The 18,238-nt window shown below is 36.7% G+C and overlaps 1 protein-coding gene across 2 annotated transcripts in view; it reads right to left on the bottom strand.

The window, feature by feature from the left end:
* Positions 1 to 1,129: 1,129 nt before the first annotated feature.
* Positions 1,130 to 18,238, bottom strand: part of LOC115220409 (dual specificity mitogen-activated protein kinase kinase 5) — a 57,766-nt gene continuing 40,657 nt past the window's right edge. For both annotated transcript variants that reach the window (XM_029790529.2, XM_036509863.1), the window contains exons 13-20: positions 16,736 to 16,786; positions 15,259 to 15,330; positions 14,603 to 14,632; positions 12,349 to 12,360; positions 9,678 to 9,710; positions 5,470 to 5,531; positions 4,579 to 4,624; positions 1,130 to 1,725 (exon numbers count right to left, since the gene is read on the bottom strand). In XM_029790529.2, the coding sequence (XP_029646389.1) occupies positions 1,648 to 1,725; positions 4,579 to 4,624; positions 5,470 to 5,531; positions 9,678 to 9,710; positions 12,349 to 12,360; positions 14,603 to 14,632; positions 15,259 to 15,330; positions 16,736 to 16,786 (384 nt within the window). In that variant the 3' untranslated portion in view covers positions 1,130 to 1,647. The remainder of the gene's footprint in view (positions 1,726 to 4,578; positions 4,625 to 5,469; positions 5,532 to 9,677; positions 9,711 to 12,348; positions 12,361 to 14,602; positions 14,633 to 15,258; positions 15,331 to 16,735; positions 16,787 to 18,238) is intronic.

Raw genomic sequence — 18,238 nt, 5'->3', positions numbered from 1 at the left:
TAGCTTTGGTCAAATAACAACAACAAAGTAGATACCTTTATAAACAACTGAAAAGCAGTCATGTATGACACCTCTTTTTATTACCTGGTTTTGGCTGAGTGAGTGACTAAAAACTCACATACAAAGCCAGTGATTTCGGGGGAGTGGTGTTAAGTTGATAACACTGACCCCAGTGTTCAACTGGTACTTATTTCATGAAGCCTGAAAGGATGAAAGGCAAAGTCCACCTTGGTAAGGATGGATGAAATGGAGTTAAGCAATTTGTCTAGCATGTTAACAATTCTGCCAACTTGTCCCTTTGCTCAATGCCAATATATTAACCCTTTCATTACCTACCCAGCTGAAACCGGCTCTGGCTCTGTAGTACAAATGTCTTGTTTTCATAAGTTTTGAATTAAAATCTTCCACCAAACCGTAATCACAATTTATGTTCTTAACACTAGCTGAATGATAACTAAGTTATTTTACTAAATTCTTAGTTATATTTAAAATGAATTGAAAGAAACACAGAGCATCTCAAAATAAATACAGTAATGAAAGGATTAATCCACTACATTTGATAACACTTAGTTTCCTGCACACTGGATATTGTAAGAGCTGCTACTATAGCAGAATTTCAGAAGACATAATCAGGATCTCTACAAGCATAGATTACATAACAGCAAATTAATTTATTTTGTTCTTGAAACAGTTGACTGTTCTGAAGATGACAGTTAAAAAAGTACATGAAATATAAGAATTACAAATTGGAAGAAACCCTTTTAGCCAACTAGACACATGAACACACACAATCACATTCAGATATTCACAAATCTGTACTGTTAAATCTGCCATATTTTCTGGCATACAAGTTGAATTATTACGACTAAAATTCACAGCTAAAATAGAAGTTAAGTCGACTTATACACCAAGATGACTTTGGAGGACCAAAAATTCCATGTGAAATGCAGCAAGATTTGGAAAGATAACGACAATCTTTGAATGTTTACGCTACATATTATGTAGACTTGTATGGTGGAAAATATGGCTTTCCTTGGGATTTCAAAATTCTCATTATACTTCAGCAATCTGGTCACTGACTCAAATTCCTCTACATTTCAGATATGAGGTCACAGTGCTGTGATGTAAGGGAAATTTTAGCACCTCCAAAAATAAATAAAAAATTAATTTAACAGTTTTTTTTAATGTTTTTAAATAGCTGAATTGGTTCTTTCTGCTATGTAATTTTTTCAGCATCAACACAGTCTCAGAATCAAATCACTTGCTAGATAAATAAAAATTCTGAAACTAAATATGTTATTTCCAAAATCTCCAGTAACTTTTTAGTTGTTGCATATATACACATATTTTTCTTTCCCACAACCCTTTATTTGTCCTGTGTATCACACTTGTTACACGACATATTTCCCTGGCATCCACGCATCATATATGAGACACATTCCTAATTTTTTTCAACAGAGTAGCTTAGGACTTATGAAAGGAAACGTTTATATTATTCAGAACGTATGAAACAAGGGCTAACTAAAAGCTTGACAACAAGCATGGACGTTTAGGGCAAACTCATGAAATGCACTGGACAGGCAGAACGTTAATAATTCATTTGTTGTTCTTCAGCAAATTGGTTCTTTGGTTCAACAGTTCTTCAATTCATCGTTTTTGTTGCTGGACCCAGTTGGCAATGATATCGGAACTGTCCATGCAATGCTTTTGAGTGTAGGCATGAACCTGACAACAGAAATATATACATAACCGTAATTCCAATTAGGAAATGAAGCATATGAAACGGGAGTTAAAGGATACCAAATTTTTCAGTCTTCTGTTTGGTTTGATACTATCATATTATTAACTTTGAATTATGACATTTATTACATTTTAGTGGATTATATATTAGTTCTTAGTTTTTAATCTTTTTACTTGCTTAGTTTTTAATTTTTAATTAGCAAACCCTATTATTTTTGTAGTTAGTTAATTTTTTTTTTTTATAAATTTATCTGTCTTTACTTGATATTTACATATCATGAATTGTAATGTAAATAAAAGGTTATCAGGAAAGTTCTTGCAGAATTTTTAATTTTGGTTTTAAATGATGTATTTTCAAATTAATTTTCATTAAATTATTTTGACTTTTATAAATCCTTTTAAAGCCTGTTTTTCGCTCTATCTAATCATTTTACTCTTTTTCTTTTTAAATAATTAGGCCATTTTTTTCCGGAATGTTGAATACAACATGGACAAAAAGCAAATTTGCACAATTTTTAAATTTCAGCTCAAGCTAGGCCAAAATGCTGCTGAAACAGCTTGCGATATCAACGATGCATTTGGCCCAGGAACCACTAATGAATATACAGCCCAATAGTGGTTCAAGAAATTTCGTAGCAGTCACGAGGGTCTTGAAGATGATAAGCGTAGTGGTCGGCCATTTGATGTTGACAACGATCAACTAAGAGCCTTAGTCAAGGCCAATCCACGCACAACTGTTTGAGAGCTTGCTTCTGAATTAGACGTAATGTATACAACAATTTCCAACCACTTGAAAGAGATTGGAAAACAAAGGTACTTGAGAAATGAGTGCCGCACGAATTGAACGACAAGCAAAAAAAAAACGCCATTTTGAAGTGTTGCCTTCCCTTCTTTTACGTAACAAGAACGATCCATTTCTCGACCGGATTGTGACTTGTGCTAAAAAGTAGATTCTTAATGACAACCGGCAATGCTCAGCTCAGTGGTTGGTTGCCGATGAAGCTCCACGGCACTTCCTAAAGCCAAAGTTGCACCAAAAGTAGGTCATGGTGATTGTTTGGTCGTTTGTGGCCGGTCTCATCCATCACAGCTTTTTGGATCCAGGCGGAATGATTACGGTGGAGAAGTACTGTCAGTAGATGGATGAAACGCATAAGAAACTCCGACAACAGCCAGCATTGGTCAATAGAAAAGAACAAACTCTTCTCCACGACAACACTTGGCTGCATGTTGCACAACTGACCCTGCAGAAGTTGAATGAATTGGGCTACGAAACCCTGCCTCATCTGCCATACTCACCAGACCTCGCCTACTGACTACCACTTTTTCAAGCATCTTGACAACTTCCTGCATGAGAAATGCTTCAAAAACCAAGACGATGCCAAACACGCCTTCAACGACTTCATCGCCACCAGAACGCAGGATTTTTACGCTACTGGCATAAATAAACTTGTTTCACGTTGGCAAAAGTGTGTTGATTCTGATGGTGTTTATTTCAATTAATAAAGTTTTGTTTGAGCTGAGATATGTGCATCTGAATTTAAAGGTTAAAAACTGCAAGAACTTTCTTGACAACCTAATATATATATATATATATATATATTTCTTTTTTTTCGTTCTGAACAGCCTGGCATTCTGGTAATTTTCCTTCTATTGTTCCTGTCTGGGCTACAAAAGGTCTTTTTATCTTTTTTGTTGGTTGTAATTGTTCATACCAATATGTAATTCCTGACGAAGAATCTAATTTTTATTTCAAGAAGAGTTTTTTTGTTTTTGTCTTTGTAATTAATTAGGCTCCAAAACAGTTTGTAGAATATATATTGGTTTTGTACCAACTTGGATTTGAATTAAAGATCATCTACAACTATATATTTTTTTTCTTTTCCTTACACTTTATATATATATATATATATATATATATATATATACTAAGTAATTAAGGGTTCAGCAATGATTTGCCTCACCACACACTGAATTTAGAAATAGCAGTCAAAAAGTTTTGGCTATTCTTTCTACTTAAAAGAAGTAGAAAGTAGAAAGAATAGCCAAAACTTTTTGACTGCTATTTCTAAATTCGGTGTGTGGTGAGGCAAATCGTTGCTGAACCCTTAATTACTTACTATTACTTAAACCTTCCTTGAATGGGTCTTTTACATGCTGAACTCTACTTGGTGAAATTGATGATTATTTCTAAATTAATTAATTTCACCCTTTATTATTGATAATTGTATATATATATATATATATCAAATATGAAATAAAGTAAAGAAAAAATTGGATTAGATACTTGAGCAGAAATTACTCATGGAGAATATTATGCAACAGTTGTAATAATTTGGAGTAATAAATGTATATTCCCTTCTAATATCACCTGATTTTCAAATTATCTCAATCAGATGAGTGGTGCTCAAGACCTTTTTCAGGGTGTTTGAGACTGGAAAGAACAAACCAAGACTCATGAGTTATCCCAGACCAGAGATTTGATTTGAACACTTGCAATGGAAAGGATTCTGCTCAAGGCACCCAAGAGCCAGTCAGGTTATGGGTTAAGCCATATGGCAAAAAGCACTTAATGAAGGTGCAATGCAATGGGACTGAACCCAGGCCCCAAGTGCCTGCAAAGCAAACTTCTTAACCACATGACCATGTCTGCGCCATATATCTGTAACTCAACAGAACCACCCCATTCAACCCATTGATGGATACTTTCATGTGTTAAGTACCAAATGACATGGTTGTCAGAATTCCAAATGTAGGCCTCTTTGCTTCTATACATTTTCAATTGAAATAAAGACTCAAATAGTGAGAAATAAATGATACTAGGGATTGAAACCTTACCAACAAGTCTGCGGCTGGTAACCTGTCTTGAGGCAGGGTCTGCATACTGCAAAAGGAAACAAAAGAAAAATTAAGATATCCTCTATTGCTGTTGATGGTGATGATGATGATGTTGTTGTTCAACCCAAATCAACCTTTCCTGAGTAGTGCTATGATCAGAGGTGATCTAACCATGGCCATCATGTCCTTTTGTGTATCAGGAACCACATTGTTCAACGTGTCCATCCTTTTTTTCTAAGACAGTGGGGTATCATTTGCTATTTCTATTTCTAACAGGTTCAATGACCATATTGAGGCTTCCTCAATGGCTTGAATTTTGCTGATATTGACGATGGCAATGACAAAATGATAATGATAGTTATGATGATGATGATGATGAGATGATGATGTCAAGCTGGTTGGTGGAATCGCTATTGTTTTTGTTCTTGATTATATGAAGGCTGACTTTAGTGTTGTTATTGCCAACCTTGAACTTGGTGGTGCAGCTGTTGTTGATTTTGATGTTGTTGCTGATGATATTGATGGTAATGTTGTTGTTGTTGTTGTTGTTATTAATGCAGTGTAAAAGGAATAAGATAAATAAAAGAAAAAAAATATCATGTTTCTGTCAGGATGAATCCAAATATTTTCTTCACAAACTCTTATGAACGAGAGATTTCTGCAAATGATGTTTTTTGAGGAATTGAGAGGAACTGAATTTTATTTTTGTGAAGAGTGTCTTCTTTTGTGAACAAGGATTTGATTTTTTTTTATAACCCCTCCCCCCACAAAAAAAAATCTTAATACAAAGACAAGAAATAAAAGATGGCATGAACAAGGCATTGTAATTTTGTTTTTTATGTTATTTTAATTCCTTGATATCTAAATAAGATACCAAGTTGAGAAACTTACCATTTTGTGACATAATGAACTAATTCTGCTGAGAAGTGTTCTTCAGATAATCTGGGTGGAGGCTGAAGAGAAATGGAAAAAAAAATTTTTAAACAGTTAAGATGTATTCACATCTCTGTCTGTTTGTTGGTTGGTTGATCTAAGTTAGTGTACACGGAGGATCCCCTTCTTCACCTATAAATTGGAAGAGTGTTTCAATCTAGAAGTTTCTACTAATATAGCTTGGAGCTTCCTGACACAAATTAAAAAGCATTTCCCAAGAACCTTTAGATATCATAAACTTTTAAAATTTACATAATGTCAATATTAGCTATTAATGATTAAATAATATCACTTTTAACACTGCATGCTACAACAGATATAAACATGTAATCACAGAATCTCCACTCCATGTTTCAACCTGTAACTTTTGAAATCCTAACAAATACCCACTAAGAAAGTCTTGCCTATTAAAGGTTGTGGTTTGTAGAACCAACTGTACACCATCCAATAGCATCACAAGACACAGACATGACAGCTAATGATTTTAAGGAAATATAAATGCAACACATGTACTTCTCTATCTTACATTATCTGGAAACTGCAGGACCATTGAAACACCTTGCCCAATGTCACTTGGATCATCCTTGACAAAGTTTTCTCCCTACTCACTCAGAGCTTTAAATTACCAATTCTATGTGTGTGCAAACTGCACATATTCCACCAGCCAGTGATATCCACCAATAGGAAAATTAACCAATCTTATTGTTAATGAATTTCATACCCAATGGCAATGTATATCATTCCTATGCCTGTGGAGATTACAGCTTTCTCATGTCAGTCACACAAAGTTGTTTATGATCTAGCATCATCAAATTGGTTACTCCTCACACGATAATTGCTGTTGCTAAAATACCACACAAATGACTAATTGGTGGCAACATTTTGTCTGTCCTACCATATGCAGTACCCAATACAAAGAACTGATTAATGCTGAATACATCATGCTGCAGGATGCTGATAAAGTGATACCTACATCCTGTCTGCTCCACCATGTGTGCCTAACTGATGTTGCTATGGTAGCAAAAACAACCATGTGACTTGAACTGACCAATGGAAGCTGAAATACCTAGGTATTTAGGCTACTGATGGTAGAATATGTGCAGTTTCTCACAGAAGAAGAGTTGGCAATTTGAAGCTCTGAGTAAGTAGGGAGGAGGCTTTGTCAAGGATGATCCAAGTGACGTTGGGGAAGGTGTTTCAGTGGTCCTGCAGTTTCCAGATAAAGTAAGATAGAGAAGTACATGTGTTGCATTTATCTTTCCTTAAAATCATTAGCTGCCATGCCTGTGTCTTGTGATGCTTAAAAGAACCAGCTTCACACCATCAAATGGATGGTGTGAAGCAAGTTCTTTTAAGCTTTCTCCATTTTCTTTCTCAACATCTGATGAGGTGGCTGTGTCCTACATCCATGAGACCTTAACTTAAGTCAAACTGTTATTAAATACTGTAACTCCAACCAAAGGTGTGAAGAGTGCTTGATTGCTACTCTCTTTCCTTTTCTCACTCACCCGCCCTCTATATATGGGAGTACCATGCAGTCCTTGTTGAATACCACTATGGAAGACAAATATTAAGTATTAAGTGATCACAATGATAATGAAGAAGAGCACAAATAAATCTATCATCATCATCATTTGATGCCAGTCTCCCATACTGGCATGAGTTGGATGGTTTGACAGGAGCTGGTAAGCCAGAGAACTGTGCCAAACTCCACTGTCTGCTTTGGGGTGGTTTCTACAGCCGGATTTCCTTCCTAGTGCCAACCATTTTACAGAGTGGACTGGGTGTTTTTTTACCTTTTACATGGGAAGTAACTTGTGAGACAAAGGTCCCTCAACTGAGAAGGGAAGTGGTATTGAGGGAGGTGGCATTGTGCCATATGTGTGTGTGTGTGTTTGTGCATTGGCACAGGTGTAAATCTGTGCTAAGAAGTTTGCTTTCCAACCACATGTTTCTGAGTTCAGTTTTACTGAGTGGCACCTTGGGCAAGTCTCTCAAACTATAACCAAAGGCTGATTAAAGTCTTGTGAGTGGCTTTAGTAGACAGAAACTGAAAGAAACATGTTGTATATATACACAAGATGTGGATGGTATTTGTTTGCAATTTTCAACTGTTAATTTTTATGTGTTTTTTTTTACTTTCGTTGTTGGTCTTTTCCTTCTTAAAAACAATAACCATTTTGCTTTATTTTTTTGCAGAATAACTGACTTTGGAAAATTTTGAACCCCTCCCAATTTGTGGAAGAGGCATGGAGTCCTCCTTGGAATCTGCATTAGAGGACAAACAAGGAGATTTCAGACATTTTCAATGTCAGCAGAAGGATGGTGAAAAAGGTCAGAAAGGAGCTGAAGGGTTCAGGATTCATCTATGAGATTACAGGAGAGAGAAAAACCCATGACGGATAATTTAATGGTATCAGAATGCCGGAATTTGTTGCTGAAATCCAAGAGATCATCAACAATGATCTCAGCAAGTCGATGCATGTCATAGCATGGGAGAACGGTGTGGATGAAAAGCTCATCAGGCTGGTGTTGCACGAGGACATTTGCTACTTTTCATACAAGATGAGGAGAGGATAATCTCTGTCCAAAACGATGCAGGAAAAGCGACTCAAGCACAATACGAAGCTGATAAACAAGTTGAAACACTTGCTGGAGCCAGACATGTTGTGGTTCTTCTCTCATAAGAAGAATTTCTTATTTCTTTACTGCCTACAAGGGGCTACACATAGAGGGGGCAAACAAGGACAGACAAACAGATTAAGTCGATTATATCGATCCCAGTGCATAACTGGTACTTATTTAATCGACCCCAAAAGGATGAAAGGCAAAGTCAACCTCAGCGGAATTTGAACTCAGAAAGTAAAGACAGATGAAATACCACTAAGCATTTCGCCCAGCATGCTAACGTTTCTGCCAGCTCATCGCCTTCAATTCTGATGAGAAGAATTTCTGTTAAGAGCACAAGATCAACTCCCAGAACAACAGGTGGCTTGCTGTCTCACCCAACATGTTCAGAGACATCCAGATGAAATTGTCAATGACAACCATGGTTTTCAGTGTCATCAGCAATGAAAGTGATGCCATGCCATCTCGCTTTTCCCCTGAGAGCCTCAGCCTGAACACTGACAGCTACATCTGTGTTCTGAGAAAAGTGGTGAAGTCCTGGGCTGACTGGATAGCTGCAGGTAGGCAATTATGTATGGCAGCAAGAGTCTGTACTCTTCCACAACAGCTAGAATACCCAGGCCTGGCTGCTTGAAAATTTCATTGACCACACAGCTCTTGATATTTGACCTTCCAACTTACCTGACTGCAAACCCTCAACTTCCTTGTGTGGGGAGCGGTGGAATGAGAAACAAACAAATCTAGCTGCAACACAAAGGAAGAGCTGAGGGCCAGGATTGAATCAGGGCCTTTAGGGGCCTAAAACAGAAGATAATGATAAAGGCTAGTGGCCAGTTCCAAGGTCACCTGGAAGATGTCATTGCGGCCAAAAGCAGGTCAATCAAGTGAGATTGACAGAACATGTCATGAAGACAAACTGACCCAAATTTGAAGAATGTATCTCAAAAAATAAAAACATTGTTTTATCTTTTCCTGAGACAGTCACCATGGGAACAAATACTGTTTGCAGTGTGTGTGTTACTGACTTCTTAACTTGACATCATGTAATAGTTGTATGTGAGTGTCACCATGCTGTAAGTAGTGGCCTTTATTTCCAATCTTCTGGGAAAACTGTATCAGAACAATTACTCCCCATAGGACAATTCCTCTGACAGCAACTACCCCCATGACAATTACCCCCTCTCCAATATATTAAGAAGTTTTGAATCATCATCTGTTGTCCTCAGGGGTAACTGTCCTTGGTGGTGGTGGTGATGATGGTACTAGTGTCCATGGTGGGGGGGTAAATGTCCTAGACTCAAGAAAACATGTCTGGGCATGAGGAATTATTGCCTTACATGGAAACAGGTGAGGACTGGCAACAGGAAGGGCATCTGACTGTAGAAAATTTACCTCAACAAATTCTGCTTGACTCAGGTGAGCCTGGAAAAGTGGATGTTGCAGTAATGATTATGATGATGTATATATGCATATTATTTGTGAAAAGGAAAGAGAAGGAGAAGTAAAACGAAGAAAGGGAATTTAGGTTGTCTACTTACTTGTTCCACAATTGTTTTCAACACCTCGCCCACCTACAAAAGAGCAAGACAGATAAACACACACACACATATATATATATATAGAAGAAAAGAGAAGCCAAAGTAGGAATGTGTGTGTGTGTGTGTGGGTAGGGTCTTCTGTCAGTAAATACATTGGGATACTAATTCTTAAGAACAACATTCAATGTTATATTGATTTGTAATGTAGTGAAGGCCCATGGTTCAGTGGTTAGAGCGTTGAACTTACGATCATGAGGTTGTGAGTTCGATTCCCAGACCGGGCTGTGTGTTGTGTTCTTGAGCAAGATACTTTATTTCATGTTGCTCCAGTTAACCCAGCTGTAGAAACGAGAGGGGAGGCTGGTATGCATGGGTGGCTGATGGTCTTCCACAAACAACCTTGCTTGGACTTGTGCCTCGGAGGGAAACTTTCTAGGTGCAATCCCATGGTCATTTATGGCCAAAGGGGGTCTCCTCAATGTAGACTGACAAAGGTTAGCAAGCCGAAACTTCAAAGCTACTGTCACCCCACTTCTTGCAGAAGTTTAACAAACATGTTCTCCACTAAAAAGCATTAAGTAATTCTTCAACTTAATGTTAAATTGTTTCCATACATACACACACACACACATACATATTTCACTTAGGCATTGCGAGACCAGTAATCCAATGTAGAACTCAATGTACATATGTTTTCAGAACAAAGTGTTAGAGTGGTAATAAGACAAAGAGATGACACAGGTAAAACAATGGTTATGTAATGACTTCCATCAGCTTACAGCCGTTTCTGCTATAAGGTGTTTCAGCTATAGGATGTTATCCAGGCATTCAACTATGAGTCCATTGCACTTCAGGGTGCCAGTTGATTATATCAACCCCAGTGGAATTTGAACTCAGAAGTTGGAAGAAATGCTGTTAAGCATTTTTTCTGGTGCAGTAACGATTCTGCCAGAACAATAACAATAAAAATAATCATTATTTCAAATTTTGGCACAAGGCCATCAATTTTGGTTGCTGGGGTTAGTCGATTACATTGACCCCAGTGCATGATTAGAACTTCTTTTATTGACCCTGGTGGAATTTGGATTCAGAATATAAAAAAACACGAAACACTGTTAAACATTTTGCCCTAGGGTGCAAATGGTTCTGCCAGCTCGCTGCCCACATAATAATAATAATAATAATGATGATGATGATGATGATGATGATAATAATGACAGTAATGATGATGATGATGATGATGGTGGTGGTGGTGGTGGTGGTGGTGGTGATGATGATGATGATGATGATGATGATGATGATGATGAATACCCTGATGCAGTACCAGGCAGTGGCCCTCATGGCTTCTGATCTTAACTGATTGGAAGTGTTGTCATGTACATTGTTTTGTCTTGGTATAAAAGCTGGGCTACAGTAAATATTCTGCTCAGTACCACAGATTTGCTTGTCAGTTGTTTGACCATAACCAGTTGAGCATGTCCCTTAGTGGCTGACGATATGTGCATCTCTGATCACGAGCAGAAGTAGTGGCTGACGATATGTGCATCTCTGATCATGAGCAGAAGTAGCCATGTATTAAGAGGAATTCTTTGGGGCTTGAATAATTTACCTCTGGAAGCATGGGTGTTTTGTTCATCTTTAAACAAATCTTATTCAGGCACCATTTGAGCAGGATGCACTACTCAACCTGAAGAAAATTCTAACTGGGCCTCATCTGCAAGGACACATGCTGTTTATCTTGATATGAGATCACCATGACGTGCACATATGGTTATGATGCATGTGCCTGGTGTACCCTTATTAGACGGGTAGTCATGATGGGTATACTCTGGGTTTCGTATATTTTACCTCAGTGTCACTTTGATGGTGTGTGCTTTGGGGGAGTGGCTAAGTTGATTAAATTGCCCCCAATGTTCAACTGGTACTCATTTTATTGACCCTGAAAGATGAAAGGCAAAGTCAACTTCAGCAGAATTTGAACTCAGAACATGAAGATGAATAAAATTCTGCTAACCATTTTGCCTGGTGTGCTCATGATTCAGCCAGCTCGCTGCCTTGTTGTTGTTGTTGTTGTTGTTGATGATGATGATGATGATGATGACGACGACGACGACGACGACGATGATGATGATGATGATGATGATGGTGGTGGTAGTGGTGGAGGAGAAACTTTCAAAATACAAAGACCTTTTATAAGTAAATAAAGGAGTCTCAATGAGGCTGTTCAACCAACTAAAAATAGCAGTCAAACCCTTTCCTGAATTCTGCTCCTTTACCTTAGGCAGAGTGGTCAAGTCTGCAATGTTTTTGATCATAAGTTTGCTCAATCAGTGTTGACTCGGGGCGAAATAACACCGAGAACAATACAACAACAACAGCAACACAAGCTTGCCTCTATGTGGTTGACTGACTTGCTAGAAATGGCGGCCAAATTATCTCAGTCATACATCTAGCATCTCAACAACACAAAGAACTACTGACCGATGTAGTGCTAGATAATACAAAATGATTGATGGTCATGGCTAGAATGCCTTTGATCAGAAGTCTGCCCAATCAGAGGTGGCCAGGGGTTAAAGAACAACTATGGTAACAGCATCAACAGCAACACTAACAAGGAGGAGGATGAGGAGGAGGAAGAAGAGGACATATAGAATAAAAGAGCATTACTTACGTGACCATGTGCCTTTTTGGGTACAGGAAGAAAGAAATGAAAGAAGATGACCATTAGTGAATATATTCTGGACAACATACAGAACAACAAAACGACAATTATATGACAGAAGAGAGATAGAGGTATATTCTTTTACTTGTTTCAGTCATTTTGAATGTGGCCATGCTGGAGCACCGCCTTTAGTCGAGCAAATTGACCCCAGGACTTATTCTTTGTGAGCCTAGTACTTATTCTATCGGTCTCTTTTGCCGAACCACTAAGTTACAGGGACATAAACACATCAGCATCGGTTGTCAAGCGATGCTGGGAGGACACACAAACATTAATATATATATTATATATATATATATATATATATATATGTATATATGCGACGGGCTTCTTTCAGTTTCCGTCTACCAAATCCACTCACAAGGCTTTGGTTGGCCCGAGGCTAGAGTAGATGGTGCCAAGAACCTGGAACCATGTGGTTGGGAAGCAAGCTACTTACCACACAGCCACTCCTATATATATATATAAAATTAACATAAACAGCAGTTTGCAATGTTTCACCATAAAGAAGAATTATAACTAAATGTGACTAGGGCATTAAAAAACATCTACATTGCTAGAAATAAAAGCTAAACCACTCTAACTACAGCATTTATATATATGACATGAGAGAGAGAGTCTCAATTGTAGTCCCTTCTATTCCTCATAGAGCATCAGGCAACTTTATGGTTCCAGTAGCAATTTAAATACCAAAACAAAATTGCTAGTTCTGTAATCTGATCCTGTCTTGGTCATCATTGATATTGAGCTCTGTGATTCTTATAAAGCAGGGTCACCTCTCTGAGGTTAAGACCCATGAAGACCCTGAGCACCTAAAAGACTTTGGTGCCTCCATGTATATGTAATTCAAAATATAAACAATAATAAACCAAAAAAAAATTTTTAATATTTTAAAAATGAAACAAAACTAAAATGGAAGATAATGTTTATTTTTGCTAACTTCCACTTTAACCCCTTACCCGGCAGAAACGAATATATGCATTTTGACCAAAATCGTTTTTTTCTATCTCTGGTGAGTTAACTCATCAAAAGATAGACTCGCCAAAATCGACAGCAAACGAGTTCCTTCGTCTATTAACGGGTTAACTCGTTTCTGCCCAAAGCGGTAATTTAAAATCAATATTGTTGAATTAAAATTCATAATAAATAAGGTTTGAAATATACCTCGAAATCACCATTCAAAACATAGTAAAATAAAACAATTAAAAAATATGTCTGAAAAAATACATTTATTTTCAAAATAATTGTTGGGTAAGGGGTTAATTTATACTTGAAAAAGATTTCTTCTGCATTTTTTAATTGCAAAATCTTTGATCAGATCCTCACAACGATACCACGAACACTATGAAATTATATTACCTTGGCTATGTTAAACCTCCACCTCCCCACTCTCTCTCTCTCTCTCTCGCTTTCTAAATAGTCATCATCAACATTTAACGTCTGTTGTCCATGCTAGCATGGGTTGGACAGTTTGACCAGGGCTGGTAAGCTGAGGGGCTTTACCAGATCCCAGTCTGATTTGGCATGGTTTCTATGGCTGGATGCCCTTCTTTATGCCAACCACTCTGAGAGTGTAATGGATGATTTTACATGCCAGCGGCACAGGTGCCATTTGTGTGACACCAGTATCTGCCATGACTTGGCTTGATGGGTCTTCCTTCTCAAGCATGGCATATTCTTTTTTTCTTTTTTTTAAATTTTATATTCTAGGCACAAGGCCAAAAATGTTTGGGGAGGGGGCCAGTTGATTAAATCAACCCCAGTACGCAACTAGTACTTAATTTATCAACCCTGAAAGGATGAAAGGCAAAGTCAACCTCAGCGGAATTTGAACTCAGAACGTAAAGACAGACGAAATACTGCTAAGCATGTAACCTTCCTGTTATTCTACTGCGCCTCTTGAGTGTCCATTGCTTGCACTCGGTATACCATTTGGAATTCCTGCTTACACCTTTCCTACTTATCAAGTAGGGTCATTTACCTGAAGCAGGTAGGGTCCTATCTGTTTTCTTACTTACTAGAACACTGGTCTTTGTGAGAGAGATAGATAGATAGATAGATAGATAGATAGATAGATAGAGAGAGAGAGAGAGAGAGAGAGAGAGAGAGAGAGAGAGAGAGAGAGAGTTTGGAAAGAAAAAACAGAAAGGGAATAAAAAAACTGAAGATGTTGAAATTTAAGAGGAAAAAAAAGATAACTTACCAATGAAAATGGAAACTCTCCAGTAGCAAACTGAAAGGAGAGAAATGAGAAAGTGAGAAGAAGAAAATAGAAGAGATGGTGTGTGTGTGTGTGTGTGTGTGGAGAAGGACAATTACTTGGTGATAAAGCAAAATAAAAAAAAGGTATGACTGAATGAGAAAGACACACACACACACACACACACACACACACACATACACATATATACATACACATACATGTATATATATATATATTATATATATATATATATATATATATATATACACATATACATATATACATACACATACACATACATATATATAAAATTATGTAGACAGGATTATAATCCAAGCCGTGTTCTCTTGAAGCACATCTGCTTACTTCGACACTCCAAAGTCATATGTAGATGTTACATTCGTGTGAGGAATTTTGGAAAATATTTTTGGCAGAGTAATTATGTATTAAAACAGGAGATTACAAAAAAAAAAAAAATTGTTATTATTTATTCACCATTACATTTGCTAATAGAAGTTATAAAATTGTACATGTGGGAATAACATGTAAGATATCTCTTATCAGAAATCCTTTAGACAGAGAAATAATATTACACATAATATTACAAAAAATTCTACAAAAGCCATGAATTTTGGATACATAATGCAAAACCTTACCACGAATAAAGTAACACCCAAACTCCAAACATCTGCTGGCATGCCATATTCCTTGGCCTGAAGACGTTCAGGCTGAAGAGAGAAATTACATAATGCAGTCATTCATAAAAAAAAAATTCAAAAAGTAATGTAATAACAGCAAAAGTCTTCAGGGAAGAATAATGGCCATAGGGGAAATAAATATTTTAGACTTAAAAATAGTTGTAAAGGGTTTCGAATTGTGTGTAATAAGTTTTATGGAAGCTTCAAGCTTCTCTTGTATATATATATATTCTTTTATTCCTTTACTTGTTTCAGTCATTTGACTGCAACCATGCTGGAGCACAGCCTTTTGTTGAACAAATCAACCCCAGGAATTGTTCTTAGTAAGCATAGTAAACACACCAACACCGGTTGTCAAGTGATGGTGGGGGTGGGGGCAAACACAGACACACAAATATATACATACATACATATATATATACATATATACAATGGGCTTTTTTCAGTTTCTGTCTACCAAATCCACTTACAAGGCTTTGGTTAGTTTGCAACTATAGCAGAAGACTATTGCCCAAGGTGCCATGCAGGGGACTGAACCTGGAATCATGTGGTTGGAAAGCAAGCTTCTTACCACACAGCCATGCCTGTGCCTATATATATATATAATTTTAATGATAAAGTCAAACCAAATAGTAATACTTAGAAATCATTTATTATATGTGTTTCAGGTTTGCATGAAATATAATAGGAAATGCATCCATTACGTAAACCTTCCTCAGTTGAAGCATCTCAAATTATTGGTATTATATCTTTTCGCATATTATATATCATGCAAACCTGAAATGTGTGTATTAAATCATTTCAAAATATTGTTATTTGGTTTGACTTCATTATTATCACTTAAACAACTTGGCATGCTAACAATTCTTCCAGCTCTCTGTCTTTAGAATATTTAAAATATTGCCAATAAATATAACAATCAACCTGTAGACTTCCATTATTCAAAACTTAAAACATTTTATTTTATGATAAAATGAATGGGTAAACATATACATGACACACTCAGATAAATAGATAAATAGATAGGTAGATAGATACAGGGGGCAGATAGATAGATACAGAGGGGCAGATAGATAGATAGATGGATAAATAGGTAGATAAATGGATAAATAGATAGAGAGATAGATTAATAGATAGATAGATAGATAATGCACATACCTACATTTTTACTTTGTATGTATATTTATTGGTGTGAAGAGAATAGTCTTCGAATGCCTTCATACATACACATATATACACAGTCTCTCTTTTTCCTTCTCTCTTTTATACACACACATTTGACCGGTCAATAATAAATGCATTCACTGACAAGTGGTAGATGCTAAGCGCTGGAACAGACTGGGGAAACAGATGTAAAATGATGTTGATGAGGATGATGCTAATGATGAGACTGATGATGATGCAATGTACAGAAGCACAATAAAATAGTACTTACTGCCATGTAGGCATTTGTTCCCACATAGGTTGTGGCAATTGATTCCACCAGCTGTAAAAATATTAAAAAATCAGAAACTAAAAAACACTGTTTAATCCTACAATAATTAAGTGCAGACCTAACATACCCGATGGAATAATTAGCAGCCTCCAAACGTTTTCCTAAAATGTTTAAACCAATTAAAATTGCACCCATCATGAAGAGAAATTTTCAAGATTAATTCTCATTAAAACTGATAAGGGGAGAAAACTCTGAAAAGCGAAATTTATAAAAAAAAAATTTGCTAACGCACAAGTATGGTAGCCATGTGGTAAGAAGTTCCCCAACCATGTGGGTTTGAGTTCATTCCCACTGCACAACACCTTGGGCATGTGTTTTCCACTAAAGCCCTGGTTGTCAACATCTGTTTGATGGGCTCCAGTGTCAGCGTCGGCAAGGTTTCTATGGTTGGTGGTCCTTCCTAATGCCAACCACTTTAGAGATTATATTGGGTGTTTTGGTTTTTGCTTTTCCATGAAACCCGTGCTAGGGAGATCATCAAGTAACTTGCAAGACAAGATCCCTCGATAGAACTAAGGTGCAATATTGAGGGACAGTGACAGTCACTGTATTGAGAGGCTAAAGTATGATAAAGGGACAGGATCAGGTGCAATTAACATCACAGGAAAACATTGAAAAATAATATAAAATAAGCAAAATTAGAACAACAATATTTTTTTTTACATATATAAGGCATGAAATATAAGACTTTAAGCATAGGGGAATTGGGAAGTTGTGATGTTTAAGCCTTTCCCATGAGCATTAGCAGCTGAGTCAAATGAGATATGTAGGGCACTTGGTTACCTTCTTATCTTCAAAATCTAGGGCTATTATGTAATACAACAACAATAACAACAACAGCAATGACAACAACAAAATCAAAAACATTTAGAAAATAGAAAGAAAATAAGCAATTATTGACCCCTTCCATAAAACAACAAAGCATTTTCTTTCTGTTCCTATTGGAAAAACAACACCAAAAGAAAACTCCAAAATTTCACAAAATAAAAGAAAAACGGAATCACCAAGCAAATAAATACAACAAGTGAAAGAGGTGGATGGAAAATTAAGACTTTTATATTTTGACCAATTGAGAGGTCAATGGATCATATGATGTCCTCGTGCAGGTTTTCAATCAGTAAGAAGCACATTTAAACTGTTTGACAGATGACTTGAGGAGGTCCCAAGGAACCCTAAGGTTTGCTGAAAAAATTCTGAGGTTCTACAAGATAATCATTAAGGTGTCTTTTAATATAATTTAATGAATTTAATAATAAGTTATTATATGTTTTATTTTTTACATAAATGGATTCACTTTCAAAGCCCCCTTGACTAGAGGTGGTGGAGTGGTATTGAGGGCAGAATAATAGAGGAATAGAGACAGGTGTTTTGCTGTAGAAGAGATGCAAGGATACCCCAGTTGGAGAAAAAGAGACTTAGAATTAAATATGACTAATGAAATTT

Source organism: Octopus sinensis, linkage group LG16 (genome assembly GCF_006345805.1).
Source record: "Octopus sinensis linkage group LG16, ASM634580v1, whole genome shotgun sequence".
Lineage (NCBI taxonomy): Eukaryota > Metazoa > Mollusca > Cephalopoda > Octopoda > Octopodidae > Octopus > Octopus sinensis.
This window is presented reverse-complemented; position numbering and strand designations above follow the sequence as displayed.